This window comes from Centroberyx gerrardi, chromosome 3, assembly GCF_048128805.1.
Source record: "Centroberyx gerrardi isolate f3 chromosome 3, fCenGer3.hap1.cur.20231027, whole genome shotgun sequence".
In the NCBI taxonomy this organism is placed as follows: domain Eukaryota; kingdom Metazoa; phylum Chordata; class Actinopteri; order Beryciformes; family Berycidae; genus Centroberyx; species Centroberyx gerrardi.
The window spans coordinates 17,063,245-17,086,055 of NC_135999.1; the positions used below are offsets into that span (position 1 = coordinate 17,063,245).

A 22,811-nucleotide genomic window follows, 5' to 3' on the forward strand; every position below is an offset into this window, starting at 1 on the left:
CAAAGGTGGACAACTGCCTTGGGCCCCGGCAGCCAGAGGGCCCCATAAAAGACAAGAATCCAACTAATACAAAAGAAACACCCCTCTTTTTGTTACAATAAATTATTTCAATCTTGAGTCATGGATGGATTAAAAAGCAAGAGAGTTGGGATTCACAGGCCCCATGCTTGGCTTTGCCTAGGGCCTCCAATCACTAAGTCCACCCCTGACTATGATACTGAAAGACAGCTAACCTACCGGAGCGTAGCTGTATAGTACAGTGGATCTCTAACTCTTGACAATACATTGCTGATTATTCTAAGACTGTAGCAGGCTAACTTCAACTACAGCATCATGCTGCACATTATAGCTAGGTGCTGTGGGACTGGACAGCATATGTAGGCCTACTTGTCTGTGTATTTGTTCGCCTATAATTTAATATAATACTTCCATGCTACAAACAAGTAGAGTGAGGCAGCCCTCTTCCTGTTTTGGTTGAAGCCCCTCCTTTGTACCATAAGTCAGTCCTGCATCAAATCGTACCCCAGGCCACAAAGTGTAAACACATAGAAAGCAACACAACATGTCTCATTTTTCTACAGCCATTATACTATGCTATCAAAATTAATTTGAGAATGATATATCGAGGTTTATATTCTACATGTAGCCTAGGGGGTTTAAACTTTTCGTTTTCAAAGTGGCATTTCATCTTTTCTATTTCTCTTCCAAACTACTCTGGTCCTACATGCCTAGTTTGAGACACCTGTTGCGACCTCCTCTTCCTTGTGGAAGCGGTGTTAGCCTCCTTATTCAAAAAAGTACTGATTACTTGTTACTCGATTGAAATATAATGTTATTACTTTACTCATTATCCCACGCGGTACTGGAGCAGTAATTTGTTACACTCACTACATTACTTTACACAACCAAAATTGGCGGTTGCATCTGTTGCCTTCATAAAGTCAAGATAACTCAGGTAGACCTACCTCTCCTGCAAGAGATCAGGGAACCAAATAGCATTGATGTCCTGGTCTTCCTTCCTTTGGCTCTATAAAATCAAAACAGAAAGTAACAGAAAGTAAACATCTGCCTCGTCTAAGCTAGCCCATAGTGATATAACACACTGTTATCGGTCCGTCAGTTTTTTACATTTTTATGCATGGCAAGCCAATCGAAGGTCAGCTGTGGCCTCTGATTGGCTGATGCTGCCTGGATCGCACGCGCCAGTCAACTTTAATATCGAACAGCGACTAGACAACCGTTAAAAACGTTGCATCAGAAGTCACACTCGGTAAGTGTCTTCTCTTGTTTTAACGCCTTAAATGTGTCGTGGTGGGTTCAAAGTTTACGTTGTTAAGTTACAAAATATTATATAAAATAATTCACACACACTCCATAGAGATTTCCAGTCTGTTGGCGTGATTTTTTGATGCTTCACACATCACAGAGGCGCCTAACAAAAGTAGCAATTTTACAACTAAAATTGAAATAGCAATTCAATGGGCTACACTGCTCATTGCTGGTAAAAGTAATGCCATTGCTGTGAGACCACGGCCGTGGTGCTGATGTTGGTGAGTAAACAAGCCGCCTGGCCGCAGGGCTGTCCCGGGCTGACCCGGGCTGACTGGTCGGATCGGGTTTGGCTGCCAGCTGCAGCATGAGAGCAGCGGCTCTGCTTCCTCTGCAGCCTGATGGTGGGACCACAGCGACCACACCGCTACTGGATGACTCGTATTTTGACCAACAGACTCTAGTTCAATTATTTTGAGAAACGCAAAGCCTACGCCTATTAAGTCTAATTTATTTACCCAAGGTAGTGGGCTGCAAATAGCCTATATTGGTTGAAGTCTTTGTAAGTCACTGTCTCAGGAACAGGGCTAAAAATAGCTCAGATGTAGCCAAAGGCCTGTTTTTTGAAAGAGCGAGGCCTTGCATCATAGCGGTAGGTTTATATCCGAGCCCAAACTTGTTTTGATATAGACGGCCAGCCGGTCATCTGGGGGAGAGGGCAAGGTCGTCTGGGTTATGGACTGAATCCAGCGGAGATGCCGCAGTTTGTGTCACTTTACTTTTTGTTTGTTGTGAGGTGGGTCCACCTGGCGGGCAACGGGAGCATTGCTCATGTAGAGACGTCAATTATCTTTCCGCCGTAGCCTTCACCTTCATCTGTTATGCTCCACTGTACCCTTGAGCCATCTCATGACACACTTTCCCACTGTTTCGGTGTGCAGTCCAGGAGTGAATGGAAATGCAAAGCCAGACGGGGCTTAGGTCTGCTCTTCCACACGCTGACTCAAAATGGTAAACAGCCAAGCTATTCCCCCCCAAAAAACAGGGACAGCGGGGATCTAGTGGTAGAGTAAAATAGACTACCCACCTCTTCACTTGCGGAATAGAGTTTACTTACATTTTTACGCTGAGCCTAGTCTAATTTTATGACATAAATTCATAATATAGGCTACACCACAGGCTACTAAATTGATGTAATGTTATAAGGGGAAGGGGAAATGCATACTTTAATGTTAAATTACTCAATTAAGATGTAATTGATTTTTGTTTGCCTTGAGGCGGCATCACACTATTTAGCCACCTTTTTTTTATTTACCACCAGATCACTGGTGGACACCGTGTATGATGGACGCAGACCTCCCCGGTAATTGCGGTGATCAGTGTGTGGAACTCAAGCCCCCGGCCGGTCACCGAAGAATAGCAGTCGTTAAATATTCATCCTCCGTTCCCGGGACACTTTTCCTCCCGACCCCTACTGCTCTGAGCTCCGAGCAAGAGGTGGGACCTGTGTGAGTGAGTAAGAATTGTGAAGGCGGTTCATTGAGCAGTGTTATTTCAGTATTGGGTGTGTGTGTTTTTTTTTTTCTACAAGAGGATGGGGAAACGTGACTATGGAGCCCCCGTGACGTGAGCAGCTTCAAAGGTTGGGTGTGCAAGGGGAAAGGTAGGCTTGACCCCCAAACAAACACACACAATCACAATCCTTGGTTAGTCTGTCTGTTTTTCTCCTGCAGGCCAAGTTTGCCTCTGGAGTCTGTCTGTCTGCTTGTATGCCGATCTATCTCCATATGACTAGGCCATTATCAAACCATCAAATATGACCACAGGAATAGGTAGACACATGAATGGAACACGTGTATGAATATTTAGTTGTGTGCTGTGTTGTGCATGCCTTACACTTGCTGCAGGCCTGTTGCTGACCTACTAGAGTTGGCATCCAACTAACTCAAAACCAGAGTGCTGCAGGTCTAATGGTGGCCCACTAGATAGCAGCAGATTACTGAGTGTGTGTGTGTGTGTGTGTGTGTGTGTGTGTGTGTGTGTGTTTGGGTGTGTGTGTGTGTGTGTGTGTGTGTGTGGTGACAAAGGTGGCCTACTGCCCCTTCTCACTACCCCAGATTTTTTCACAGCAAGAGCGACGGCTTTTGCACCTAGTCAAGTCCGCCTCAGTCAAAACATAGCACAAAAGTCCTTGTCTGCTGTGCTTTTCCTGGGCAGTCATCCTCCCTTTCGCTTTGTTGTCCCTCTTACTGTTTATAAATTCTATCAAAAGATGGAGGACTGCCTGCCAGGAACAATGGCTTTGGGAAGATTGAGGCTGGCTACAACTCAGAGCATTTTATGTTTGATAGGCAATTCTTTTCATTCTACTTCAAAGGCTGAAGCTAGAGACAAACATTGGGAAATACAAATACTCTTTCATCACTCTCTCTCTCTCTCTCTCTCTCTCTCTCTCTCTCTCTCTCTAATGCATGTGTACGCGCACACACACATGCACACACATAACTGTGCATGGACACACTGTACACTTATACACATATGCTGGGTGCTCTTTGCTGTATAGTGATGATCAAATAGGCAACACACTAGGCAAGACCAAGAGATCAAGATCTGGCAACCCAACACCTGTACCCTGTAACAGGACAGATCTGGCAACCTGAGCCCTTCCCTCTGGAACAGGAATAATTTGGTTGATGGCACTAATAATCACAGCCCTGTTACCGATCCTCCACTGCTTGTGTGTGTGCGAGAGAGTCATTCCTGTGTTATTGATACATGAAGGGAAGACGTAATTTATCTTATAAGTGGGTGTTTCTCCTCCCTCTCCTTCTCCTGCTGTTACGTGTGTATAAGCTGGGTGGGGGGTTGTCTGTGTTGCTCACATTGATGCTGTTCAAACATAATGTTTCTTAGTCAGAATAAAGCGTTGCTCATCTCACCTTATCCCTCACACACACATACACTCCACTCACACAGCTTACGTATTAGGCTACTCTGGCAAGAGAGGAGGAGTAGATTTAAGGCCAGATAGCATAAAGGTTGTCCATGTGACCTCTCTCTCCCAGACACAGTGTTACATCACACACATAAATAATGCAAAAATTAGAAGTTGTTTATTCTTGGGTGTGTTTCTTGATTTGAGTTGAACTTACTGTCAATCAGTCTTATCTTCTGCATCCCCTTCCTCACTCACTCCACCTCTCTTTCTCTCTCTCTCTCTCTCTCTCTCTCCCCCTCTCTCTCTCTCTCTCTCTCTCTCTCTCTCTCACCCTGTTGTATTATTCATGCCCCGCCCCCTTAGCAGCCCAGAGTTCTCGAGTTTCACCTGTGGAGCCAAATGACAAATTAAGACTCCTTCTACGACGGCCACAAGGAACTCCTCTAACACACACATACGCACACATACATACACACGCACACAAGCAAACACACACAGACACCCCATCTCTCTCTCTCACTCTCTCTCTCTTCTCTCTCTCTCTCTCTCTCTCTCCCCCCTCTCTCTCTCTCTCTGTTACATGCACACACACATACACACACACACACACACACACACACACACACACACACACACTTCCTCACACACACTAGCTCTCACACACAGAGACCTGAGGAGGGTAGTGTGTTAGCAGAGCGCTGTGTTGAGTGAGGGAATGTGTTGTAGTGTGCAGCAGAGGACAGAGTAGGTCAGAGGAAGAAACTGAGTGTGACCCAGAGACTCTGGCCAGGAGTTCATTGCTTTTTTTTTTTCAGGGTAAAAAGAAGAGCTACAGCCAGGACACCACAAATTTGAAGACTGCAGACCTTGGCCACCACCACACTTCTCTTCTCTGCCATTTGTCATTGAAAGTGCAGGTGACTATGATGGAAAGCTGCCTGGATGATGAATGAGTGTGGTGAAACTGCCAGAGGAGTTTGTTTTTAAGTACAGCACTATTGGAGAAAGACTGGACCATAGAGGGAGTACAACTGGAGTAAAGGCTGCATGCTTATGTGTGTTTTTTTAATGTCCGTATACACTTTGCTAGCAAGATTTACATGGCTGAAAGCAAATGCCGCTATGTTAATTTTATCTGGTAATTAAAAAAACACGGCGAGAATACACATCTCTTTTGTGATAGAGTCTTCACAGTGAGTTTAAGCTTGATAAACACAGTCGATGCTGTATGACACAAGCAGAATTAGATTTATAGTAGATTTCTATGGCTCTGAGCCTTTGAACCCGTTGACCTTAAAGCGTAGCGTAGGACTGGAGGTCTCTCAGTAGGGATTGGAAATCTCTGGGTAGTGGTCAGAGATCTCTGGGAATGGACTGGATATCTCTGTCTAGGGGTTGGACATTTGTTGGTAGGGGTTGGAGGTCTCTGGGTAGCAGCCAGATGTCTCTGGGTAGGGGTTGGAGGTGTCTGGGTAGGGGTTGGAGGTGTCTGGGTAGTGGCCAGAGGTCTCTGGGTAGGGGTTGAAGGTCTCTGGGTAGGGGCTGGAGGTTTCTGGGTAGTGGCCAGAGGTCTCTGGGTAGGGGTTGAAGGTCTCCGGGTAGAGGTCAGAGGTATCTGGGTAGGGGTTGGAGGTCTCTGGGTAGAGTTCAGAGGTCTCTGGGTAGCAGCCAGTGGTCACTGGGTAGAGGTCAGAGGTCTCTGGGTAGCAGTCAGAGGTCTCTGGGTAGAGGTCAGAGGTCTCTGGGTAGGAGCTGGAGACATTAGAGTTATGGTCGGAGAGTCTGAAGGTAGTGGCTGCTCTGGAGTATAAGAGTCTGTGGTGCTGACGTATCAGAATGGCCTGAATTAGCTGGCTAAGGACATTGTAGCACTGTTACAGTAATAGGGCTGTGACATGAAGTTTAGCCGTAACTGTCTGGTTTTACTTTGTGTGTGGTGTATGCATGTGTGTGCGTGTGCACATGTGTGTGTGTGAGTGTGGACACCATTGACACTCAACTATTTGTGTCTTTACAGGAGCCTTCATGGGGACCAGATTTGGGAGGTGTAGAATTGCTTTGGCCAGGCGGACCTGTCCTCACACACATACTGCCCTTGCATACAGTGCCGACACAAACTCAACCACACATATCTAAACCAAGGCATCTATAATAGGTCAGACTGCTATTGTAAAGCCGTATTCCATTCATCATATTTCTATACTGGTTTAACCGAAAATGCTCTTACAGTATTGTCTTCCATGCTGTTTACATGTAACATCTGTGTGTTTGTGTGTTTCAAGGTTTACTGCACTGAGTCCTGAGGAGAGGGCATGGTGCATTCTTAGCTACCTGTCAGAATGCCAGGCAAGAAAGACGCCAAGAAGGACGCAAAGAAAGGTGGAAAACCTGAACCAGAGAAAAAGAAGGAGGAAGAAAAGAAAGGGAAGGATGACAAAAAGGCAGGAAAAGATGATAAGAAAGGCAGCAAGGATGATAAGAAAGGGGGGAAGAAAGGAAAGGAGGAGCCCCCCAAGGGGAAAGGGAAAGATGATGGGAAGAAAGGGAAAGATAAAGGGAAGGGAAAGAAAGTAGAGTCAGAAGAGGAAGAAGAGGAGCTCCTAAGTGATGAGGAAGAGGAGGATGAGTTCAGTGAAGATGAGGATGAGGATGAGGAGGAAGACTCGGAGGATGACAGGAGAGGGAAGGGGCGAGGAGGCAAGGGGGCTAAAGGAAAGAAAGGAGGGAAGTCTAGACGTGGAGGAGATTCGGATGAGGATGAAGAGGACGATGAAGAGGAAGAGGATGAGGATGACGAAGAGGATTACAAGAAATCCAAGAAGAAATCCAAAGATGACCGCCACCATAAAGGAGGGAAGTCTGACGCAGATGCCAAGAAGAAGAAAGGGAAGAAGAAAGATGACTCTCCGGCACTTCCAATTAAGGAAATCCCAAAGAAAGGCCTGAAGAACATGTCCAGGATGTTCATGAAGTTCTCTGGCTTCAAGAGGCGCAGGAACAGCAGAAAGAAGCTGAAAAGTACATCGCGTTTGTTCCTTGGGTTGGGGAAGAGAAAGAACCGCCTGGCCAAGAAGAAACGACGCAAGTCCATGCTGAAGAACACCTCTCGATTCATGATGAGATTTAAGGCCAGCAAAAAGAAGAAAAAGGAGAAGGAGGCCAAGGAGAAGCAGGCAGCAAATGGTGGGAAGAAGCCAACCTACATGCTGGTCCGTTTGGGAGGAGGGGGACAGCCGGAGAAGAAGGGGGGCTTCTTTAAAGGGTTATTTGGGAAGAAGGGGAGCGATGGCCAACCAGAGGACTTCAAAAACAGTAGTATGTTGGTGGGTAAGGTTGCAGGGGCAACCAACTGGCTGACCAAACGCTTCCTGTCAAGTAAAATGCGAGCCAGTGCAGAAGGACACCAGGGCTGGGGGGGGCGTAGAGCACACAGCCGACAAGCCAGCTCCAGAGGTTATCTCCATGGTTACCACAATGGCGGCTATGAGCACGGGGAGGAGGCATATGGATATGACCAGCTCCAAAAAAGCCATAGCGGCTATGATGCTGGTTATCCTGGTTATGGTGCGGAGGCAGCTGCATATGGGGGCCAGGGTCAGTTTGGTTACTATGACAATGGAGCAGGGGGAGCAGACTATCAGGACCTGGGTTACTACGAGGAAGAGGGACTCTATGACCCCAATGCTGGATATTATGACAGTGGTCTCTATGACGAGGGGGCAGGGGACTACTATAACCCCTATTCCCCTGCTCAAGGCTACAACCAGGAAGCTGATTATTATGGTAACCAGCAACAACAGACAATGGCAACATATGGTGACGAGGGTCAGGACTACTATGCACCAATGGGAGAGGACTATAGTGTCTATGGAGAGGAGGTTGGTGGGTACCTTAACCCCCAGGCTCAGGGTTATTATGATGATGGTCAAGGAGGTTACTATAATGATGGACAAGGGGCTCACTATGACGATGGGCAGGCAGGTTATTATGACAACCCCTATGCAGCAACAATGGAAATGCAAGGAGGATTTACACCGGACTACCAACTCAACTACAGTGAAGCTGGCATATCCTATCCAGACTACAGCTCCCAGGAGGCTGGTTTCTTGGCAGGAAACCAGCAGGTCTATGGCTTTGGAGGACAAGGAATGGAGCAGGTACAGGGTCTATATGGGAACCAGTATGCAGACCAGTTGGATCAATATGGGGATGATATTACTGGGGTTCAGGGAGGGGAGATGACATTCAGAGTGCCCAGGCCACAAGTGCGTCTATTTGGGAAAGAGCGTCTGGATGTGCCCCTACCCCCAGCACCCACCTTGCCACCTGATCCAGAGTTTGAAGACATGTCAGAAATCCAATATGAAGACCAGATACCTCTTGCACCAGATCAACACCCCGACATGATGTTACTCCAAGAGCAAATGTTGTCACCACAACAACAAATGATGTTGTCACCACAACAACAAATGATGATGTCTCCGCAAGAACAAATGATGATGTCACCACAACAACAAATGATGATGTCTCCGCAAGAACAAATGATGATGTCTCAGCAAGAACAAATGATGATGTCTCAGCAAGAACAAATGATGATGTCTCAGCAAGAACAAATGATGATGTCTCCGCAAGAACAAATGATGATGTCTCCGCAAGAACAAATGATGATGTCTTCACAACAACAAATTATGATGTCTCCTCAAGAACAAATGATGTCTTCACAGATGATGTCACCACAACAACAGATTATGTCGCCACAGGAACAGATGATGATGGCACCTCAAATGGTGCCATCACAGATGATGTCACCGCAACAACAGATTATGTCACCACAAGAACAGATGATGATGGCACCTCAAATGGTGCCATCACAGATGATGTCACCACAACAGATTATGTCCCCGCAGCAACAAATGATGTCACCACAGCAACAGATGATGTCACAACCAATGATGTTGCCACAGCAGCAGATGATGCCTCCACAAATGTCCCCACAGCAACAGATGTTGTCTGCACAAATGATGTCACCACAGCAACAGATGATGTCTCCACAAATGGTGTCACCACAGCAACAGATGTTGTCTCCGCAAATGATGTCACCACAGGTTATTCTAACTCTGTTCTTTGACTATTCATTCTGAACATTAATATTCTTCATTGCTAGACTGTAGGTTGAGAGATATTGGTACTCTAACCAAACACTTCCACTCCTGCACACTGCAAAAAATAGTAAAACAGTATTTTTCTTTTGAAATGTGCCACACAAATATTTTTTTGTAAACAGATTCTTATGAAATTTTATTAGGAGGCAGTCATTTTTTCAGTAAGTGAACCACATACTGCAAAATTTAAACAGACAATAGTAGATAGAGGAGATATCAGAAAAAACAGACACCTCACCACTGCCTCACAAGCTCATGTAGCAGATTTACAGAACGTACATTTCCCATAAGATCGGTGTTGGTATCCTAATGTTGGAAGGCCATAAGACTATGTCATTGCTAACTAGTGGTTAATGGTTGCATTGTGATACAATTTTTTTAACCAATTTAAAGCTTCTGTTTATTTTCATTTTCCATGACGTTGTTTTTGGTTTTGTTTTGCCAGCAGCAGATGATGTCAGACCCAATGATGATGTCACAGCAGCAGGGTTATGGCCCCCCTACAATCCCCACCCCATCTGCCATGCTTATCAAGCAAGCACAAATGTCTCCTCTTCCTGCCCGTCGCCTGCAACCCTCTCCCACTCCATCCCGCCGCTCTGTCATGATGGCCTCCCCCCAGATGCAGCGCCATCCCTCTGTCATGGCTTCCCCAATGGCCTCCCCTATGGCTCCACATAGACGAAGCCCCTCCCCGCAGCCCTCCATGCGAGGCGGATTTACCAGTGTCCAAAGACCCCCCTCCGTTATGTCAAGACGGTTCTCACCGCCTTCGTCTCCTATGGCTTCCCCCCTCCCCCCCCGCAGAATGCAAACTCAGAGACATCCCTCTTCTCTGGCTCGGGGACCTTCACCCCCCCACTCTCCCCGTGCCTCCATGATCCGACGCAGTCGTCCAGCCTCACCAAGAGCCTCCATGATGCGACGCTCTCCACCCTCCTCCCCTCGTGCCTCCATAAGGAGGCGAAGTCCTCCGCCCTCACCCACCCCTGCCCGCAGCCCACTTGGAGGGAGGAAGCTTCGTGGGTCACCCGCCCGTCCCCTCTCCCCTCGTCTTGCATCTCCCCCTCTCTCCCCACAGCTTGGCAGAAGACCTTCTCCATCTCCCTCCCCTTCCCATCGGAGTTTTTCCCCTGCAGCCCGGCCTGCATCTCCTACCCTCTCCCGTCGCTCCACTCGTCTACTCAGGGACCCCACCCCAGTGGCCAGGCCCAGGATGGGGGGCAATGTTCCCTTAGGTACGGTCAGGCCCTCCCCTATGGGTCTCCGGGGGCGTCCGGTGCCTCCACCCACCCAGAATGTGCCTCCATTCCGTGCCTCCTCCATACGGAGCAATAGGTCCTCTGTTCTCACAGTGGACTCCTCCCTACTCTCTTCCCCTTTCCACTCCCCTCACATGGCCCACCGTGTTCCCCTGGGTAGGCGAGAATCTGGCCGTTTCCATCCTCGGCCCATGGCTCGAGGACGTCCTCTCATGGCCCAGCAGTCAATCAGAAGGATGCCTCCCTCCTCTCCACAGCCCTCTCTTAAACACATGCCTCGTCCTGCATCCCCCTGCCTCTCTCCTCGCCTCTCTCCCCGACTTTCCCCTCAGCCCTCCCCCATCCTTCCCCCTCGAGCTTCCCCTCAACCAACCTATGCACCAGACCCTTATATGTCTGACCCCTATGCTGTTCCTTATATTGAGCCGTCAAATCAGTTTATTGCCCCCCCCTCTCCCATGCTATCTGGTGCCCACTATGGTCCCCAGGCGGTAGGCATGGGTGAGATGGTTGCAGGATATGAGGAGCAGTTTCCTCCCTCCTCCCCCATGCTGTCTGGGGCATTGCATAACCAGGCCATTCGTGATGCGTCCTATGCCTCCCCACTGCAGAGACCAATGTCACCTTATGAACAGCCTATGGCACCCTCTTCTCCCATGCTCTCTGGGGCTCTGCAGAATCAGGTACTAAGAGATGCATCCTATGCCTCTCCTTTACAAAGGCCGATGTCACCTTATGAACAGCCTATGGTCCCCTCTTCTCCCATGCTCTCTGGGGCTCTGCAGAATCAGGTACTAAGAGATGCATCCTATGCCTCTCCTTTACAAAGGCCGATGTCACCTTATGAACAGCCTATGGCCCCCTCTTCTCCCATGCTTTCAGGGGCCCTGCAGAATCAGGCACTGAGGGATGCATCCTATGCCTCTCCTTTACAACGGCCGATGTCACCCTATGCACAGCCTATGCCCCCCTCTTCTCCCATGCTTTCAGGGGCCCTGCAGAATCAGGCACTGAGGGATGCATCCTATGCCTCTTCTTTACAAAGGCCGATGTCACCTTATGCACAGCCTATGCCCCCCTCTTCTCCCATGCTTTCAGGGGCTCTGCAGAATCAGGCACTAAGGGATGCATCCTATGCCTCTCCTTTACAAAGGCCGATGTCACCTTATACACAGCCTATGCCCCCCTCTTCTCCCATGCTTTCAGGGGCTCTGCAGAATCAGGCACTAAGAGATGCATCCTATGCCTCTCCTTTACAAAGGCCAATGTCACCATATGAACAGCCTATGGCCCCCTCTTCTCCCAGGCTATCTGGAGCTCTGCAAAACCAGGCAGTGAGAGGAGCGTCCTATGTGTCTCCGCTTCAAAGACCTCAATCCCCATATGGCCCATCGGTGCCTTCATCTCCAATGCTCACTGGAGCCATGAAACATGGTCAGGCGATGAGAGGTGTGGCTTCTTATCAGACCCCAACCCTGCGCTCACCATATGGCCCAACTGTGGTTACTCCGTATGATTATATATCTGAGCCTGGCGCATCACCACTGCTCCATGATGCCCTGCAGAACCGGTCTAACTTGCAGAATGTCTCATCATTAAGAACCCCAATGGCGCATCGCCGGAACCCTTACGCACCCGCTGGGCCTCAGCTCCAGCATGCACTACACCAGAACCCAAACCTTCGGCAAGCATCTTACCAGACACCTATGCAACTCAGACGCTCCCCCTATGGTCCCCCTCCGCCCTCTTCACCAATGCTTGGCAGTGCCCTGCAAAACCCCCAGTTGATGCAAGCCTCGTACCGGCTGCCAGACGGAACCTTGGTGTCACCATATGCAGATCCACGTTCCTCCCTATTGCTCGGCAGTGCCCTGCAAAACCAGCAGGTCCGTGGAGCCTCGTACACCTTGCCTGATGGATCAATTATCAGGGTAGGTAAAAATGAAACATGTTATAATTACCACACAATTTGAGGTCCATGTTTGTCTATGTAATAATAATACTAATACTAATACTACCACTACTACTACCAGTAATAATAATAATAATAATAATAATGATAATACCAAACTTTGGTATGGCAGCTTTTCAAAACCAAAATTAGAAAACACTTAAACATAAAAAGACATTACTTAAAAACAAGAGATTACATAAAATTATGAATTAGTCAATAATAGGCCCTTTTCATGTCGTGAGAAACCGGTGCATTACAGCTTCCTGTGGCAATTTTATTTTTGCGAAGAGGTAAGTTTAGGTGAAGAACTTGTAGTTTAGATCCAGGAGTCAACAAAAATAGTCTTTGAACTTCACCAATGTTAATTTTGGGCAGGTTGTGGAGCGATTTAGTGAAGGCCAGAGGTGTCAACGGGAAGTTGTAATGCACCTGTTTCTCAATGCAGAAGCTGTTACCATGACAATGTGAAAAGGGCCTATAAGGACAAAGAATTAAGAGTCTAAGAATTGTTACAGAGGCCAGTTTATAAAAATGAGTTTTAAGAAGTGATGTAAAAGACAAAACTGATTTAGCTAGCCTCCTTGGGCAGGTTGTTCCACAGTATAGGGGCCCTAATGGAGAACGCTCTGTCCTTTTGGGTCTTGAGTCTAGACTGTAGAACAGACAGAAGAGCTCTGTTCCAGGATCTCAGGATATGGTGTGGTTCATAGGGAGGTAAAAGGTCAGCCATGTAGCTAGGGGCTAAACCATGTCGAGTCTTATAAGTAATCTGTAAAATCTTAATATTGATCCTAAAGCTAACAGGCAACCAGTGCAGAGAGATGCAGGTAATATGGCCAGACAGAACCCTTGCAGCAGCATTCTGGATAAGCTGCAGGCATGAGAGGGACTTTTGAGTGAGGCAGGAGTAAAAGGGAATTACAATGATTTGAGAAAACAAATGAGTGAATGACCTCCAAATCAGCTGAGGTTAGCAGTGATTTGATTTTTGAAATAATTCTCAGCTGCAGAAAACATGACTGCACAACCCTCCTAACCTGCTCGTGAAAGGTTAAATTGGAATCAAAGAACATTGCCAGGTTATTAGCTACTGGTTTCACATTTGAGGCTAAGTTCCCACAGCTCTCTGCAGATTATGTATGAGTATAATTGTTAGAGTTACCATTAACCAAAAAGGATTATGAAAGCACACAAACATCCAAATTCAGGAAGGTTATGCAAAGCAGTTTCTCAAAAGTAATGAAGGAAAAGATGTAATCATAAATAAGTACATAATTAATCACTTAATCACAGAATATAACATCATCAGTATAATTGACAACAATATTGGAGGCATCCTAATTGTGCAGAATCTGTCATTGCCTACTATGCCAGCATTTTAATTTGCTGTAATGTAATGTATTGCTCTCCCTACTCTCCTACCTGACTCCCCATCCGTACAGGACCCACGTCAGCCCCAGTCTCCTAACCTTTCCGGAGCTTTAAAGAACCAGGATCTCAAGAATGCCTCCTACACTCTCCCCGATGGCACCATTATAGACCCTAGACAGCAAGTAATCCATGACCCTTGATCCTTTACCTTAATTGCAGGCACCTTTTAATTTGCTTTCTTCTCTCCCTTTATCCTTCTTAACCCTATTTTGTTAACCATTCTGGCTCCTCTGTCTCTGCTCATACAGGGATCTATTTCCCCAAACCTGGCTAAGGCCCTGAACAACCCAGCTCTACGTGGGGCCTCCTATACCCTCCCCGATGGGACCATTGTGATTGACCCCAAACAACAGAAGTCTGCCTCCCCAAACCTCACAGCAGCACTTCAGAACCCTTACCTGAAAAGTGCATCTTACACCCTGCCCGATGGTACTATCATTATTGATCCACGGAAACCTGTCTCTCCAAACCTGTCCAGCGCCCTTCAAAACACTGCCCTGCGGAACGCCTCCTACACATTGCCGGACGGGACGGTGGTCACTGACCCCAACGCACCCATATCACCAAACCTTGCCAAGGTTAGCCATGGATTCATTCACCCTCTTTGTTTCTTTTTGTCTCCCCTCCCTTTCCTAATACCAATTACTTTCCATGTGTTGTTCTCTTTCTCTTTCCTCTCTTCCTCCCATTCCCATCTGTAGGACTTGTTGTAGAAGGGACAGGGATTCAAAATCTTTTCCTAAATTTGACTTTATGTTCTTAGTTTGCTTTGTGTTACATTTTTACCTAAAGTACTTTTGATCAATGTAAAGCATTAACATCAATAGGTTGGCTTGGTCAGTGTCACACACACAACACAACAAAAATGCTAAAACAGCCAAAGAGGTCTATTTTTGTATGTATGTTTTTGAATTTAATTTATTCTGTTCAAAAGAACCTCACTGGGTTCCCAGTCCACTACTTTTCCTGAAAGGGTAATTTTTTTTATTTTATTGATCCCCCAAGGGGGAAAACTTCCTTTATTCTCTTTTCCCTCTGCTTGGGACATAGGTCCATCCAGTTAGTGTAGCACCCATTGAGCAGGTAGGTTAAGTGTCTTGCTCAGGGACACTTCAACTATTGTGGCAACAAATTATTAAGATATTAAATTATGTATGAAATATGCTGATTGTTTTAGATATGCCTTGCTGAAACAAAGTAGTATTGCTGAAACATTGCTGTTCCGATTTTTATGTAAAATCAATGCAAGGTAATATGATGGGTAAAATTGACCTGTGGTCATTTAAGGGGGTAATAGAATCTTTGGTACTCAACTGCTACTTCAACTCTACTGAAGCTTTATTGAACTGTCCCTCTTGAACCTGCAAGGCTGACCTTAACTGAACTCAGCTGTTGTTATGCGTAGGCCCTGAATAACCCAGCGTTGAAAGGAGCTACATTCACACTCCCAGATGGAACTATGATAGTGGACCCCAGGAAATCAAAAAGCCCCAATCTGACAGCTGCACTGCAGAACCCCTACCTTAAGGGGGTGTCCTACACTCTGCCCGATGGAACCATCATCATTGACCCACGGAAACCACTTGCTCCTGACCTGTCTAAAGTGTGTACCTGTCTCACTTGACTTCTCTGCAGTACATACTGTATCTTTTTGTTTTGTTGGCACCTGTTTCACATGCCTGGTGCCTGTATTTGCCACTTAAACATAACAGTCATGCCAATATGAATTTTTGGATAGTAAAAACTTATAAAAATTTTGAATAATTTGAGTAATTTTGTAAATTGTGATCATGTGCATTCATCATAGATTTGAATAATTACCTGAAGTCTTCCTCCTGCCGTCTGCAGGCTCTTAGGAACGAGGACCTTCGTAAAGCATCATACCGGCTTCCTGATGGTTCCCTGGTTATCCCGGGCCAGAGTCCCAACCTTGCCGCTGCGCTGCAGAAGAACCGGGCGCTGCGATCTGCAGGCCTCTATCAGCTCTCAGATAGCTCTGTGTTGTCTGGCGTGCCCAAACCCACCCCTCCCAACCTCTCCTCTGCACTGCACAACGATGAACTCCGTGGTGTCAACTTTAGGTAGGGACGTACTACTGCATTAATGGAGACTGGACTGGTGAAAGGACTGGAATAGTTATCCAGGTGTTGTGCAGAATCATTTGGCCACAAATCAAGTTGCAGATTTTACATAATCTTTCATCATAGTCAAATTGAACAAATCCTAGGAATTAGCATGTCACCTCTGAAAAATGAATTATGTAGAAAAATCTGTATCCACATGCATTGCAATTTATATCACAATCACAAAATTCCACCAGAACAATTGCAATATAATATTTTAGTAATGTCGTTGAACCCTACATTACTTTTTCTTCATTTCTTGCTCCATAGGTTGTCAGATAAATCTCTTCTCACACGCCGGTTCCATAACCCGAAACTAGGTGAGGCAATCCAAAACCAGCAGCTTCGCTATGCCTCATACCGGGTGCCAACACCCCTGTACGGCGAGGATGGGCGCTACGCTGTGGTGCCTCCCTACGGGCCACGCTCAGGCCACTGGGCCAAGAATGCCCAGGGAGGCGGGGATGGAGGGGAAGATGTCTGGGCTGCCGAGAGGGTTCTGCCACATGGGACAGTCCAGAACCTGTCAAAATGGTCTATGTACCGAGAAGAGGGGGCGTTGGAAGGCTTTTCACCCCCACCTCGGGGTGTGGAGGGACAGCTTCAGGAGCCAGACTGGGCTCCTGACAGAGAGAGAATACATGGGGGAACCTGGTATGACAAGGTAGCTAAAGCTCAGCTCCCCTCCTCAACTACTAGCACCGGTTCAGGCTACAATTAGTCGTTTGGCTTCATGAATTCTTGATATTCTACATATGTTTCTATAGATGTAACCGTTAGTAACCCATTTTTAAGAGGACTGGGTCTTCCACATTTTGAGTATTTTATTATTTTTTTTATGACAGTTCACACGGTGAAGTGAGATAGGAAAGAGAGTGGAGAGATATGTAACAGAGAGCATTAGCCATGATTACAGTTAAGTGTACAAGGTACAGCATGCATGTTAACTGACTGGGTCAGCTGGATGGCCCACAACAAAACATTTTACTGTAAAGTTCACAAACAGCAATATGAGAATTTCTGCAAATTATATCTCAGCTGTGCATCAAATGGTGACAATGTTGCATCATAGTTGGGCAAATTACACACCATCGTGTGTGTGTGTGTGTGTCTGTGTGTGTCCAGGTCTACTCTATTGTAAGCATGCCCACAGTGGGCCACAGGGTGAAACGCTGGGCGGAGGGAATGGAGGACATGACACAGATGGAGTAAGTACAATCCAGTACTAATAGACAGCCACGGCTCGCTCCTCACATCAAACACTTATGAGCACTTTGTTGCAACACAGATCAGTACAACACAATTCCATTCATTTCTCTTTAATTTTTAAAAAAATGTCTGTGTTTGTGTGTCAGGGTTCCCGCAGGCTTTGAAAATCCTTAAAAGTTTGTGAATTTGAGAAAAACAAAATAAGAATGATGAATGGATGGCCTTAAAAGTACTTGATATTTTATTAAAATATAGCACCCAAGTTCATCTCTGGACCTCTCTCACCCGATGGCCAACATGTCCCATCCTGAGAAAAACCCTATGATGGATATTTGTGTTGATACAGCAGCAGTTTTAAAATTAACCCATGATTTCTAGACTTGACAGATCATGAATAAAAAATAGGCCTCTGTGATATCTAATTTTGACAAATGTCATGTCTTACTCCAAAACATGCCAATTTTGAATCCTTGAATTTCACCAAACAAGACCTTGAAAGTCATTGAAAAGTCCTTCATATTGATGTCCAAGTGAGTGTGGGAACCCCAGTGTGTGTGTCAGTAGATTAGATTAGATTATATTAGATTCTACTTTATTGTCATTGCACAGAGTACAAGTACTAAGACAAAATGCAGTTTAGCATCTAACCAGAAGTGCAAAAGAAGCAGTAAAAGTGCAGTGCAATGTAATGTACATATATAAATAAAATAAGATATAAGGGTAGTATGAATGTGCTAAGATATATACAGTATGAACAGTATTAACAGTATCAACAGTATGAACAGTGGATATGAGTATGCAAGATATATGAATATGCAAGATGTATATAATAATATATATAGTATATTCAGTATGGTGTATATACAGTATGAACAGTATTAACAGAATGAACAGTATGAACAGAGTGGTATGAATACGCTAAGTATGTAAATAGAATAAATTGTAAGGGGTAGTATGAGTGTGCTAAGATAAATAACAGTATAAATAACAGATAAATAACAGTATGAACAGTATAGTATGAGTGTGCTAAGATAAATAACAGTATGAACAGTATAAACAGTATGAACAGTGGATATGAAATGCAAGATATATACAGTATAAATATAGTATAAACAGTATGGTGTATAGTATATACAGAATGAACATGTGTATAGTAAGTATGTATAGTCACTGGAGGAAGGTGTCTGGGTGGTGTTGTGTGTGTGTGGGTGGTACCGGTGGGGTGGGGGGATGGGGAGGTATCCGGGGATGGGGGCTATCACCGTGGTGCAGAGTTCAGTAAGGCGACAGCTGAGGGGAAGAAGCTGTTCCTGAGCCTGCTGGTCCTGGAACAGAGATTCCTGTAGCGCCTGTAGAGGGGAGGAGGGCAAACAGTCTGTGGCCGGGGTGTGAGGTGTCCCTGACGATGCTGCGTGCCCTCTGCAGGTGGACAGTCTCGATGGCAGGGAGTGGAGTACTGGTGATGCGTTGGGCAGTTTTTACCACCCTCTGCAGTGCTTTCCGGTCTGAGACAGAGCAGTTGCCATACCAAACTGTGATGCAGTTGGTAAGGATGCTCTCGATGGCGGTAGAAGTTCACCAGGATCTGAGGAGACATGGATTTTCTTCAGTCTCCTCAGGAAGAAGAGACGCTGGTGTGCCTTCTTGACCAGGGTTGAGGTGTTGAGGGTCCAAGAGAGGTCCTCGGAGATGTGGACACCCAGAAACTTAAAGCTGGTGACATGCTCAACCTCCGTTCCATTGATATGGATGGGGGTGTGTGTGCAGCCTTTGGTCTTTCTGAAGTCCACAATGAGCTCCTTGGTCTTCTTGGTGTTGAGGGCCAGGTTGTTGTTGGCGCACCACGCCGCCAGGTGCTGGACCTCCTCCCTGTAGGCCGACTCATCATTGTTGTTGATGAGGCCCACTGCCGTTGTGTCGTCTGCAAACTTGATAATGGTATTGGAACCATGTACAGGCGTGCAGTCATAGGTGAACAGGGAGTAGAGGAGAGGACTCAGCACACAGCCCTGTGGAACGCCTGTGTTCAGGGTGAGGGTTGAGGAGGTGTGATTGCCTAACCTAACATACTGGGGTCTGTTGGTTAGGAAATCCAGTATCCAGGTGCAGAGGGAGGTGTTGATGTCAAGGTCACCGAGTTTGGTGATCAGTTTGGAGGGGATGATGGTGTTGAATGCTGTACTGAAATCGATGAACAGCGTTCTCACATAGGTATTGTTGTTGTCCAGGTGGGACAGGGCGAAGTGAAGCGCTGTGGAGATGGCGTCCTCTGTACACCTGTTCTGGCGGTAGGCGAATTGGAGGGGGTCCAGTGTGGGTGGTAGGCAGGTTTTGAGATGAGCCAGGACCAGCCTCTCGAAGCACTTCATGATGATGGGGGTGAGTGCAACTGGGCGGAAGTCGTTTAGGCTCGCTGCAGTGGAGTGTTTTGGCACCAGCACGATGGAGGTGGTTTTGAAGCACGTGGGGACAGCTGCTTGGGCCAGTGACAGGTTGAAGATGTCAGTCAGGACCTCAGTCAGCTGCCCAGCACAGGCCCTGAGCACGCGTCCGGGGATGCCATCAGGGCCAGCAGCCTTACGTGCATTAATCTTGCTCAGCGCAGCACACAGTATGTGTGCATGCGGGTGTATGTGTGTCTGTGTGTCTATTTAATTTCTGATGTGTTTAATTTCAGGGAGCTGAATGAGACCACTGTCCTGATGAACTTGAAGAAGCGCTATGACCAAGAGCTCATATATGTATGCTTAATTTCTGAGTCTACTATCATCAAATATCATCAACACAGAGAGAAATGTATTCATTAACCCACTCTCCTCCTTGAACTGTCTTCCTCTTCCCTCCACCCAGACCTATATAGGCAGTATCCTTGTGTCTGTGAACCCCTACAAGATGTTCAACATCTACGGCACTGACATGGTGCTTCAGTATGAAGGCCACGGCCTGAATGACAACCCTCCGTAAGTGTGTGTGTGTGTGTGACTGTGTGTGTGTGTGTATGCCAGGGATCAGGACTCGAGTTTAAGTGACACTTAAGTAACATACAAACTGACTTCAGACTCGACTTGGCTTGTCCTCAAATTACTTCAGACTCCACTCAGACTCTGGGTTAGTGAATTGTGAACAATGAGCGTCTGTAAAAGTGTTTGTGTGTGTTAGACCTATGCAAATAGTCCTCAAATTTATTCTGAATATTATAGACAAACATAGGAAGCGTTAAACTTACGTTACCTTTGAGTCTGTGTGTGTATGTGTGTGGTGAAATTAATTTGTTCTTGCACTGACCTATTCTTCCTTGAATTCACGAATGCTAACTTTTTCTGTTGTGCTACATATCTACAATATTGTAAGTTGTGCTCAGGAAAGTGGCTTCCGCTTAATGACTTAAATTAAGAGTGGGTTGGAGGTAGAGATGTAAATACCAGCACTCTCAGGTGTTGCTAAGAGGTTTCTGTTACACTGCTGGTGGCTGGTTGCCAAGGGAGAGTTTGGTTATGGATTTCACTACCACCATTACTCTACAGAAACCACAGGACGGACACACACACACACACACACACACAACCAATGAGCATCCATGTGCATTTGTACATTCTAATATTGTTATGTTGTGTGTTCCAGTCATCTTTTTGCCATTGCTAATCTCTCATATACCACCATGATGGATGCCAAACAGAACCAGTGTATTGTTATCAGGTAAGACATGCTGAGACTGTACAGACATTCCCATATTAGCTGTCCAGGCTTAGCAAGGCCCTGTGTTCACTGGGCACCTCCTTGTAGCCAGCAGCGTTCGATGCTCGGAAGAAATGCTTGTCATAGCTCCTGCTGCTGTTGTGTGACTATTGAAAAGTTGTTTGAAATATAGCGCTCTTTTGCTAAAGCTGAATTGTTTTTAAACTTCTAACACCCAGCACTCTGAGCAATGACATGTTATCCTCGTAACACTGTCCAGAATGTGCAACAGTACATCGTCTTGATAAAAAATGTTGTTGTTGTTACAGTGGAGAGAGTGGATCTGGGAAGACTGAAGCTACTAAACTGATCCTACGTTACCTGACAGCCATACATCACAAACGCAACGTCATACAACAGGTATACATACAGTATCCTATGTACCTACATGCTCGCACTCACACACACACACACACACACACACATTCAAGTCCATGTTCTCATCATTTATACTAACACTGTATTTCCCTTTCTCTCCTCTTGTGTTATGTTTCTGCCATCTCCCATCAGATAGAGGTAAAGTGTTCCTCCCCTTTTTTTCAGTGTCTTTGTTGTTCCCATGATAACGCCCATGCCTGTTGAAGGTAGCAGTGGTAACACTTCTGTCTGTGGTGATTGGTCAGATCCTGGAGGCCACGCCCCTGTTGGAATCCTTCGGGAATGCCAAAACGGTGCGCAACGACAACTCTTCCCGCTTTGGCAAGTTCACCCAGATCTTCATGGAGGAGTGAGTAATTAAAACTTTTCAGACAAATACAGTCAAGAACATACGCAACACGCAATCTGTCTGAAAGTCAGTGGAAAAAGTGTAGTGGAAAGTTGGAAAGTGGAAAAGTATAGAAAGTGAAATTTCTCATTTCTTGGTCTTCAGACGTTTGGGAATTGTACAGAAGGTTTGCAAAATGATGGAAAAATATTGCTGGTACACATTTTATCTAGTTGTACACCCCACTGTCAGTTCACATATTGTGATATTAGTTGTGAAGTATAATCTTCAACTATAGAGTTCAGCATGCAACATATTGAACACTGACCCGAAAAACTTCAAATACGGTCTGGAAAAAGTGGAATTTTCAAGTGGAAAATGTGTAAAAAAAAACAAACTGTAGTTTGATTATCACCTCATTTAACCCCATTTTTCCAGCCTGGAATGGATTGTTGCTATAACAACGCTGGTTGTTACTATGGTTATATTATGCTTTCATATTAAACAGTGTTTCCATTGCAATCGGGTCAGCTATTTATCTACAGTGAGAGTGCATATTGGTTGTAATTTCTCTGTGAGTGAACACTGTTAAGGCTAACAAGTTGCCTGTAGGTTAGCTTAACTCTGAATACGTTTGCAGACACACACACACACACACACACACTGTGGGCTTAACACTGGTAATGCCAACACGCCCCAGTAACACAGTTAGCTGAGTAGTTGATCTTCTGCTACGGTGACAGAGAAGATCCTACCACATTACACATGCATGACTTGTTACTTAACTCGGCCTCACTATGTGTGTGTGTGTGTGTGTGTGTGTGTGTGTGTGTGTGTGTGTCCGTGCACGCCTGCATGTGTGTCTGTGTACATGGGTGTGTGCTATTTACAGGGGTGTGATCAGTGGTGCCATAACGTCTCAGTACCTGCTGGAGAAGTCCCGCATTGTCTTTCAGGTGAAGAACACACACTGACACACACACACACACACACACACACACACACAGAGTAGGCCAGGTGGA

The 22,811-nt window shown here is 46.1% G+C and overlaps 1 protein-coding gene across 1 annotated transcript in view; it reads left to right on the plus strand.

Moving 5' to 3' along the window:
- The first annotated feature begins 7,158 nt into the window (after positions 1 to 7,158).
- myo15ab (myosin XVAb) overlaps positions 7,159 to 22,811 on the plus strand; it is a 41,622-nt gene continuing 25,969 nt past the window's right edge. The window contains exons 1-16 of the mRNA XM_078289865.1: positions 7,159 to 8,610; positions 9,010 to 9,312; positions 9,821 to 12,562; positions 14,028 to 14,138; positions 14,265 to 14,594; positions 15,422 to 15,619; positions 15,844 to 16,081; positions 16,361 to 16,803; positions 17,265 to 17,347; positions 20,026 to 20,089; positions 20,199 to 20,308; positions 20,970 to 21,044; positions 21,353 to 21,443; positions 21,594 to 21,599; positions 21,707 to 21,810; positions 22,682 to 22,745. Of these exons, the coding sequence (XP_078145991.1) occupies positions 7,159 to 8,610; positions 9,010 to 9,312; positions 9,821 to 12,562; positions 14,028 to 14,138; positions 14,265 to 14,594; positions 15,422 to 15,619; positions 15,844 to 16,081; positions 16,361 to 16,803; positions 17,265 to 17,347; positions 20,026 to 20,089; positions 20,199 to 20,308; positions 20,970 to 21,044; positions 21,353 to 21,443; positions 21,594 to 21,599; positions 21,707 to 21,810; positions 22,682 to 22,745 (6,414 nt within the window). The remainder of the gene's footprint in view (positions 8,611 to 9,009; positions 9,313 to 9,820; positions 12,563 to 14,027; positions 14,139 to 14,264; positions 14,595 to 15,421; positions 15,620 to 15,843; positions 16,082 to 16,360; positions 16,804 to 17,264; positions 17,348 to 20,025; positions 20,090 to 20,198; positions 20,309 to 20,969; positions 21,045 to 21,352; positions 21,444 to 21,593; positions 21,600 to 21,706; positions 21,811 to 22,681; positions 22,746 to 22,811) is intronic.